We start from the raw sequence: 10,322 nt of genomic DNA, 5'->3' as shown, positions 1-10,322 counted from the left end.
AAACTAGGTCCTGTTTTTGGAAATTAGAAACGGTTGGACTGATTGTGGCTGACCCCCTTCCACCATTTTCTGTTTGAACCTTGATCGCCACCTGTACTTCATCATTTACAACATTATCATCTTTTTTACTTAAAATAAGAAACTGCCATTCTTCAATTCTTCCATCAACGGGCATAATAAAGTAATTTAAATTAAAATTAAATTTAACCGAATAAAAAACAACAGAACTTGGGTGAAAACCACCCCCAAGAGTAATTGTACCATCGGTTCCATCATAAAAACCGTTTATGACAAAATTCAATATTTTTGGAAAATAGTTTTTTAACTCAAACCCATTCATATCAATATTCGTTTCAAGCACCATGTCTCCAGAAGAAATAATAAAAGGTTTTTCAAAAACATCGCTTGGCACTTCCGCTTGATAACCCTTTACACCATAAGCAATCAAATAAGCTTGCTCACTTGCTTGTGACCCCGAGTAACCAGGATTGGTTATGTCAATAAAAAGTTTATCGTCACTGTTTGACGCATTTTTTTGTGAGTGAATGATTGTTCTCGTATATTTTGGCGTGTGATTGTTGAATCTTTTTGTATGATAATTGACAGTGTTACTTCCAAAAGGTGACGAAGCACTTAAACTCCAGTTAAGATCACTTTCTGGGAAGAAAAACTCAACGCAAAGAGTGTAATCACCAGAGGGCAACCCGGTTAGGCCGATTTTAAGTCTTGAATTGAAACTGTTTCCAGATTTTACTAAATTAAAACGAAAAGCGCTTTTTTTGAGTAAGTGAACACCGGAGTTAAAATTGTCAACAACTGTTAATGAGTTAACATTTGTAACACCTTGAAAAGAAGATGCAGAAAAAAACAAATGTGAAAACAAATTTTCGTTTACTCCTGAAGAAATTGAGTGAGTTGAAACATACTTTTGCATTGAAACTAAGTTTACAGCGTCTTGGTCTCCGACAGGATTTGCAAGCTGTTTTATTGAATGGTCGTTCATTACCAAATTTTGATTAACAACACCCATTTGTCCAGGGTCACCTTTTGGGCCAGCGGGACCTTGTGGACCAGCAGGACCAGTTGGGCCTGCATCTCCTTTTGGCCCTTTTGTTCCAGCAGGCCCAGTATGCCCAGCAGGCCCTGTGGCACCAGCGGGACCAGTTGGACCTGTTTCACCTTTTGGACCCGCAGGGCCAGCAGGACCAGTTGCACCGACGGGGCCAGCAGAGCCAGTTGCACCTTGGGGCCCTTGTGGACCAGCAGGACCAGTAGAGCCAGTTGGGCCGCTGTCACCTTTATCGCCTTTTTGACCAACGAAACCTCTTGAGCCAGTTGGGCCTTGGGGACCTTGAGGACCAGTGTCGCCTTTCGGGCCAGCGGGGCCAGTAGGACCGCGAGAACCTTGTGGACCAGCAGGACCAGTAGGACCTTGGGGGCCTTGGGGGCCAGTGTCGCCTTTATGCCCAGCAGGGCCAATCGAACCTCTTGGGCCAGGGGGGCCGGGAGGGCCAGTTGTTGAAGAGCTGTCTGAAGGATGACCTGTGTCTCCGTTGAAAGCACCCATTATATATATTCGTCAAAATTTTTTTTCGTAGTTTTTTTTGGCCTGTCGTGATACAAAAAAGAGAATTTTGTTGCTGTTGCCTGATTAAGCTGATTTCTGTCTATGCCAAGCTCATCTGCAATACGATTATTTTCTCTTGGAAGAAAGGAAAAAATACAAAAATGGCTGCAATTATCACGAATATTTTTCGGCACTTTGAAAAAACATTGAGAAAGATAAATGACGCTGCATTGACGATGCCTTCCGTTTATAAAGTAATTGATGATTTCGTTTTGATTGCTTTCACAAACCATGTCGTCAAATATGACAATTTTTTGGTTGTCATCTGTGAGTTCTTCAAGGGGAATAACGGTGTTGTTTGCCTCGATAACTTCATAACCAGTTTCAGGATTGACTCTTTTTTCAAAATCGTCAAGAATCAACTGATATTTTTCTTGATGAAGATTTTTTGCACAAAGATAAATTTTGTCGTAAACCAAAAGCTCATAAAGCATGTGTAAAAGAGTGTTTGTTTTTCCAGAGTTGCTTGGACCACAAATAAGCATGCGAAAAGTGTCAGATGGCATGCTTGTATGCCCCTGTTTGAAAGCACTTTGCGAATAAAACTCAGGATCGTAATTTGGGATCTTCATTTTTTCGTTGATTATATATATACTTGAAAAGATGTCGATGAAAAAATGGCAAACACTTGCTGAAAAGTCCGAGGTTGAGCGCCAAAATGCCAAAATACTTGCTGCGATAAAAAACAAAGCGATTGAAAAAAAATTTGGACAGCTTTCAGGTGAGGAGCTGTTTAAACCGCTGACACGAAGGTTTGACCGCGCCTTTACAGCGCAAACGGATGAACGAAAAAAAACTGATGCTGAAGAAGGGCCAGACTATAACATGGATGATTTTGACTTTAACTACCCTTTTGGTGAAAATTTTATGCTAGATGAAGAAACGCCCCCGACAACTCCGCCGCCGTCACCAGAAGTGCCTGACTATTCGATGGTGGAATCTGACCAAGATTTCGAAGACGAAACTCCAACATCATCACCACCATTAACATCATCACCAGCCCCACCTCTTGCGGAAAAGGAAGATGATGATGATGATGATGCAGAAGGTGATGATGATGCAAAAAATGGAGATGCTACCCCCTCGCAAGACTTGTCTCAGTCAGTTGAACGCGCCAAATGGGGGACACCACAAAACCCAGGAATTCAGGGATCAGAATCAACTGATTTGCAGGTGCTGAACAGCATGTTAACGAAAAATAAAGACAACCCCGGCTATGTCGTGAAAAGCCCAAAATCAAAATATCACGGTTACACTATGCCAGAAATAAAAAAAGCCCGAGACGAAATTTATGAAAGAAGGGGGGAAAAGAAAGCAAAATCTTCTTCAGTTTTCGAAAAAGAACCCCCGGATCAAGAGGGGAGCGGTGTTGTTGATGTTAACGACCTTGTTGACAGACTTCATATAAGCCTCGGGTCAATTGATGCAGGAAACACTTCGAAAAAGTTGCGAAGTCAAGTAATTTTATTGCTGCAAATGTTAACGAAACAGAAAGTGCTGTCAACAGAAGAAGCAAAAAAAATTTTACATAAGTATATAAGATGAAACATCTTAACCTTTTGCTCAACTCCGCGATTGCGAAAAAGAGTGATGCAAGAAATGAACCTCATGACTTTAAAATTCACTTTACTCCCCCGATCGTTTTGGACCCTTCAAAAAGGTACAAAGCGGCAATGAACGAGCTTGTAACAATGAGCTATTCTTGGTATAATGTTTCAGAAAAATATAACAATAACAAATTTAAATGGAAGAAAAAAAGTGACTCAGACTGGATTGATGTTACCATTCCTGATGGAATGTATGATTATAAAGACCTGAACGACGCTTTTCAAACTCTAACAGGAAAAACTGATGATTCAAAAAACATTTTTGAACTTTATTTTTATACCACGACATACCGGGTCACAATTTTGATTGCCAACGATTACGAGCTTGATTTAAGCGCAGGTGATTTTTCAGAGCTTATTGGATTTGAAAAAAAAATCTTGAACGACACGAACAACGTTGGCGATCATGTGCCAAACTTGACGAGAGGGGTAGACTGGATTTATATTCATTGCGACCTTGTTTCAAGAGCTGTTGACAATATTGAAGACGATGTTTTGTACACGTTGTCAACATCGACTCTCGAAATCTCTTACCCATTTTCGAAAGAGCCTTATCGACTCTTGTGGCATCCAGTTAACAAATACCGAATTAACTCGATAAGAATCAGAATTAGTGATGGACTTGGAAATGACCTTTTTCTGAACGATCAACCTGTCGCTTTGAGCATTTTTATCGAAGAGGAAGAATGATTTTTGAGAAAAGTATAGGATGAACCACCCAAGCGAGTGGACGAGGTTTTACGACAGAGGTCGCTACAGATATCGGCACAAAGGAACCGGGGTCGTAAGAGACACTTTAATGTCTATCGGTAAACGATTTGCAAAAAGCGGAAAAAAAAGGCTGAAGAGGCAGCCAAAAAAGCCGCTGAAAAAGCAGCTGAAAAAGCCGCTGAAAAAGCAGTTGAAACCACCAAAAAAGTTGCAGAGCGCGGCTCAGAAAAAATTCAGCAAGTTTTGAAAAGAAAAAAAACTCTTTTACCTGATTCTCGAAAAAAGCTTGAAAATATTTTAAGAAAAGAAGCGACAATGGAGAAAGGACTCAACCAAACTTCGAGACAAAAGCTTGAAAATATTTTGAAAAGAAAGAAGCAAAGATGAAGGTGAACCGAATCATTGCAGAAAATTAATTTTTTTGTGGATAATATATATATACCTGGTTTTGGGAGCGATGTTTAGAAGCGGAAAGTTTTTGGAAAAAACTGAGTTTATGAGATTTGGGTTAGACAAGCCCATAACAATTCCTGGAAACAATCAGCTACAGGCAAAAAGTGGCTACAAATTTTCTGTGACTGACAGAGACAACTGGTTCGACTGGTACAACGCTTACATTCGTGCAGATTTTACATTTGAAGCAACCGCAGATGGGGCTGCTGTTGCAGGAGACACCCGTTCAGCGCCGATTAATGGATCTTTTTCTTTAATAAATAAACTTGTGGTAAAATCTGCGGGAAAACCTCTTTATAACGTTGACAACGCTCACAAGCTGATATTTATCAAAAACTTGTTGGATTTTTCCGATGACTATTCCAGAAGTGTTGCCAAAAGCCAGTTTTGGTATCTTGATACGGCTAACAATGATAGAACAGAAGCAGCCTCACCAAACAGTGGAAGTCGAGAAAGGGGGTCGTTAGCCCACGCGGGTTTAACGGTCAACACTATCATTCCTCTCAACAGGTACTCTTTTTTTGAAGAGCTCAGTGACAAGCTTTTGCCACCAATGCCGCTTGAGCTTGAAATACAACTTCAGTCTGACGCAGAAATGATTTGGCAGAACGACGGCACAAACAGGCGAATTGTTGTAAGAACCCTTGAGCTGTGGGTTCCAATGCTTCGGTTCACGAGCGAAGGGCAAATGCTTGCGAATGAAGACTTTTTAAAACCAAGAAAGTGGACTTACATGAGTGAAATGGTGGAGCCCAGCACCAGTCAACGCACTGCTTTCGGAACTTGGCAGATAAGTCCTGGAATTAAAAACGCAAAGCATGTCTTCATCTTCATCCAGCAGACCCGAAGAGTAAACACTCTTACCCAGAACCCGTACTTTTTTGACACTTTTAACATTGACGGAGATGGCTCAGCAAAGCTCGCTACTTGTAGGCTGCAGTACGGTACTTCCCAGTTTTATCCTGAGCTGGAGTATGACGAAAATTTCAAGCTGCGAATCCTCAACGACGTGATGAATTACCGTTACCGAAAGAATGATTACAATACAGGAGTTCAGCTGGATAGAACCAACTTTAGCACACTTTACCCTTTTATTTACTTTGACCTTCGAGAAAACAAAGAGAACTTGACAAACGATCCGAAGCAGCTGATTTTTCACTACAGGCTAAATGAAGCGGCAAATGCCCAGGATTACACGATATTTGCTGCTATTACGTACGAAAGCGAAATGGTTCTGAAGCAGGTGGGTAACGAACTGGTTGTTGTTTAAATTTTTTTATAAAATATATATACGATGTCTTCTTACTACCCACACAAGGTTGCGCTTTCTGAGGGCCAAAAAAACAGCCTTGCCAAGGCGTTTTCAAACAAAACATCAATCACGCTAAGACTGAAGTACGAAGACATTACGGGAAAAAATGGAGACTCTTTGCATCTGACCTCGCGGCAAATCAAAAAAATTCAAAAAGCAGTTAGCGAAAAAAGGGGGGTTGATCTGAAAATGAGCAAAACGCAGATTAAAAACGCAGTTAAAATCATAAAAGCCGCAGTTCTTGGCAAAGGGTTGCAGGTAAAACCAAAAGGTGGAAATGGTATGAGGGTCCAGCCTGCAAATGTGATGCGGCGACCGCCTCCATTCATTGGAACTTGGGGAGAAAAAAAATGAATTTTAAAGACGTTCCTTTAACTGATTTTGACCTTTTTGTATGGTGTGATTATCTTAAAATCCCGATAAAAGGCATTTTTTCAAGAAACGAATTTAGGCCAAAAAAACACTCTCCCTGCATAATTAACATGGACGACTTGGGCGGCCTTGGTACCCATTGGGTTTGTTGCTTTAGAAAAGGAGAAAAAGAAAGCTATGAGTACTTTGACTCATTCGGTTTGCCTCCACCCGCAGAATGGGAAAATGAGCTTGTTCTTGAGGGAAAAAAGAGCTTTTTACGAAACGACAACCAGATTCAGTGGGAAAAAAGCGTGCGGTGCGGTTACTACTGTTTGCTTTTTTTAAACGAACGAAACAAAGGGCAGTCGTTTGAGAAAATTCTTGAAATGTTTTCTGGCGATTTGTTGAAAAACGAGGCTGTGGTCAAAAGGTATTTTTTGCATCAAGTATAAAATGAAGGTGTATTGCGTTAAAGAAAGAAAGTTTACCCCCAACGTGCCTGGCAGTGAAAAAGTGGTAATGACCAAAAATGCTCGAAAAATGTTAAAAGCCAAATGTGCAAGTTGCGGTATCACAAAAACAAGGTTTCTTTCGAAAAGCCAGAGCCAAGGAGGCGCTTTAGCAAGGCACAAGACACGCTTAGTTGACAAAATCGCCGAGGGAGCAAGCATGTTTTTGTCTGGCCCCTCTCCCACATTTGCAACGGCAGCTGCGAAACTTGCAGGGCAGGCATTTAAAGGAGTGAGCGACAATGTTAAATATTTTCGAAGCACATAAATTGAATGGAAATTCAGAAAGTTTACTGCGTGAAAGAAAGGCGTTGCACTTACAACGAGCCTTACACCAAAAAAACCGCGATAAACATCGAAGGTCAAAAAATACTTGAAGCCAAATGTATCAGTTGCGGCATAACAAAGGTTGTTCGATATGACCCGGTAAAAGGTTTTTGGACCCCCAAAGACGCTTGGAAAGCCAAACAAAAAACAAAAATTTTTTCTGCAGGTATATAATGAAAGTCTATTGCGTAAAAGAAAGGCAGTTCACTCCCAATGTGGAAGGAAGCGAAAAAATCGAAATGACAAAAAACGGCCGAAAAATGTTAAAAGTCAAATGCGCCAGCTGCGGAATAACTAAAACAAGATTCGTTTCAAACAAAACGGGGGCAGGCGTCGACATTCACAAAGCCATCGGCAAGTTGCCAAAACCAAAAAAAGGGTGGACGCTGCCGGGGCACAACTATACCGGGCCTTACAATCCTCTTGAAAAGCAGCTAACATACGATCCAAAAACCGGAAAAATTCTCAAAATCAAGCAAAAACCCACGGGGGCTACAGACGCTGTCGCAACGCAACACGACGTTGATTATGCTGTTTGCGCCGGCAAAAAAAACGAAAAAAGTTGTAAACACGAGGCGGATAGAAAAATGGTAAAAGCGCTTGACGCAGTTCCCAAAAACAAGCGCCAGTGGGGGCACACTTTGGCAAGAAACGTGATTGCATCAAAGCAGAAGGTTGGCTTAGGGGTTGGAGAAACCGTAAACAAAAAAATCGGAGAAAAAATTCCTGGTTTTCAGCAAGCGCAAGATGCCGCCATGGCAATCACAGGAGCCCTTGGTGGAGATAAAAAGCTTCTTGAAAAATATTGGTCAGGAGACATAGCTAAGGGCGCTTTTAACACCAAAACGGGTTTTTTCAGCAAAAAGTTTTGGACTCACCCTTCAGAAAACCAAGACCCTTCTTGCTCAGCCACAGTTTATAACAAAAAAAACAGGAAAATGGGTCAATCATTATTGCGATTAAATCTAAAAATTTTTGCCTTCAAGTATAATGGCCACCGCTACCCAATACAGACGAGCCGAAATCAAGGCAATGAAACTGACCTTGGAAAATCAGCAGGCCCACTACGAAAAGACTTCCGCCAAATTCAAGCGCTGGCATACTCGCTGTCAGACAGCTTGCGCTTTAACGGGCGGTGCCGCGACGATTCTTACCGGCTCAGGTCTCGCAGCTTCGCTTTCCGCTGTCGGCATTGTCGTTGGAGGGCCTTTGATTGCGACAGCAACAGTTTTTTCTCTCGCGTCAACTTCTTTGGGCGTCACTGTCAAGTTTTTCTTGCAAAAAGCAAAAAAACACAAAAAAATACTTTCACTTGCTGAAGAAACTCTGTTTGCAATCAACTCTCTTACTTCTGCGGCCCTTGAAGACGGACAAATTTCTGACGACGAATACCAAGAAATCGTCAAAAAGTACAGTGCCTTCTCTTCGAAAAAAACGAAACTGCGTTACTCAAATCACACTGACAGCGCTCGCTCCCACCAATCTTGAAAATGTTTTTCGGCAGCTTTTTTCGTTTTTTTATTTTTCGTCAAATTTTCCGCCAGCTTTTTGATCATTTCTTCTTTTTTTGGCCAAGAATCTGGTAGCTTTTTGAAATAAAAATACAAAAAACAGGTGTAGTTAATATATTTTTTTTTATAATTTTGGCAGTCTTTCACCACGTTTGCCAAAAATCGCAGCCTTGATAGATCTTGCCAAACAATACCGTTTTTTGTTAAAACTGTTTTCAAATATGACAAGTTCGCCACCGGCGAAATCGATCTTCTTTCTGTCTCTTCCAGATATTCAAAACCGTGGGGTTCTTGAAAAACGATTGGTTCAAAAGTTTTCTTTTTCGCAACAAGAACCAAAAAGAAATTTTGGACATCTTTTTTTGTTAATTTAACGAGAGCATAAGGGTCAGCGACAAATTTTTTTTTTGTCTTTTAGCCACTTAACGCCCAGACCATAAGGGTCATCGCCAATTTTTTTTTTGTCTTTTAGCCACCCGGACCAAAAAGAGTCAACAAAATTATAATAAATCGGAGCCATATTACTACAGCCCGCAAAGAAACAAGGTTCATCGCCAAAATATTTTTTTTCTTCCATGTTATATTAAGTCTTTTAAGTTCAAATGGAAAATAATAAATTGGAGTCACGTTACTACAGCCCTCAAGGATACTGGAAAGGAATTTCTGCAATAAAAAAATTAGCCAAAGCCGCAAAGGTTTCCGAAGATACTGCAAAAAGGTGGCTCGGAAAACAAGCTTTGCAAATCTACCTTCCCGCACCACGATACGTTCCTCGTCCAAAGTTTGATGTATCTTCTCCTAACGCGGTCCACCAGGCGGACCTTCTTTTTCTTCCTCATGACAGATTGCCGCGAGGGCGAAAAGTTTACAAATACGCGTTGACTGTTGTTGACGTTGCCAGCCGTTACAAAGAGGCCGAGCCTTTGACCTCAAAAGATTCAACTGAGGTTGCAAAAGGTTTTCGGGCAATTTACAGGCGTAGTGCACTGAAATGGCCACAAATGCTGCAAGTTGACCCCGGGCGCGAATTCATGGGCGCTGTTACCAAAGAAATGGAAAATCAAAAAACAGCTATTCGACGCGGGCGTGTTAACATTCACAGAGATCAGGCCATTGTTGAACGTTTCAACCGCACACTGGCAGAGCGCCTGTTTGGTTATCAGTACAGTGTCGAGTTGACCCTGCCATCTGGCCAGCGGTCGACAGCGTGGGTTAAGAGGCTACCCGAAGTTATTGCCGCTCTGAACAACGAAGTTACACGGCTGACGGGCAAAAAACCCTCAGAAGCTATTAAATTAAAAGCCGTTGCCGCCAAGCCGTCGACTCCTTATTTGAGACCTGTTGGTAAGAGCGAAAAAAAGCTCCCCTCCTCCGTGAATGTTAGATATTTGTACCAGCCGGGTGAGTTAGAAGGTGGCGGAAAACGTGCCACCGATCCAATCTGGTCTTTAAAAGTCTTTTCGCTTGAAAGAGCTGTAATGAAACCGAACGAACCTGTTTTGTATTACTTGCAAGACGGCCCTAAGCGTGGCTTTGTGCGCGAGGAGCTGCTCGTAGTACCTCCTGATACCGCCCTTCCACCAGTCAATGCCAGCTAAACGTGATATTCAATCGGTTCGGTATGTATTCCATCTTCAAGCACCCAACGTTTGTCGTAATAGGCGCTCAAACCCAGTTTTTCCTGCTCGTAAGTTACCATTTTTCCTTCCTTCATACGGAAGCCTCTGTTTGTTGCCATGTCCTTATGACCATTCAGAGCGGCCTTAAATCCTTGCCATCTTATTTCGTTTTGCGTCTTAGACATCCCCTTGGTGCTAAACTTCTTTTTTTCACCTTCTGGTTCCTCGATAAAATAACACTTTGAGCAGAGAGCAATCATCCGGCTGCCCGTACACTCAAGCTTAAAGAGAC

General features: G+C 41.7%; 1 protein-coding gene across 1 annotated transcript; it reads right to left on the bottom strand.

Moving 5' to 3' along the window:
* Positions 1 to 827: 827 nt before the first annotated feature.
* LOC144652083 (uncharacterized) lies at positions 828 to 1,976 on the bottom strand. The gene is made up of 2 exons (XM_078512117.1): positions 927 to 1,976; positions 828 to 843 (listed from the first exon to the last, which is right to left on the bottom strand). Exons 1-2 carry the CDS (start codon positions 1,565 to 1,567, stop codon positions 828 to 830), a joined length of 657 nt encoding a protein of 218 aa, XP_078368243.1. The 5' UTR covers positions 1,568 to 1,976.
* Between the last annotated feature and the right edge of the window lie 8,346 nt (positions 1,977 to 10,322).

The sequence above is a fragment of the Oculina patagonica genome, chromosome 4 (assembly GCF_052425735.1).
Source record: "Oculina patagonica isolate OP01 chromosome 4, crgOcupat, whole genome shotgun sequence".
Taxonomy (NCBI): Eukaryota; Metazoa; Cnidaria; class Anthozoa; order Scleractinia; family Oculinidae; genus Oculina; species Oculina patagonica.
This window is presented reverse-complemented; position numbering and strand designations above follow the sequence as displayed.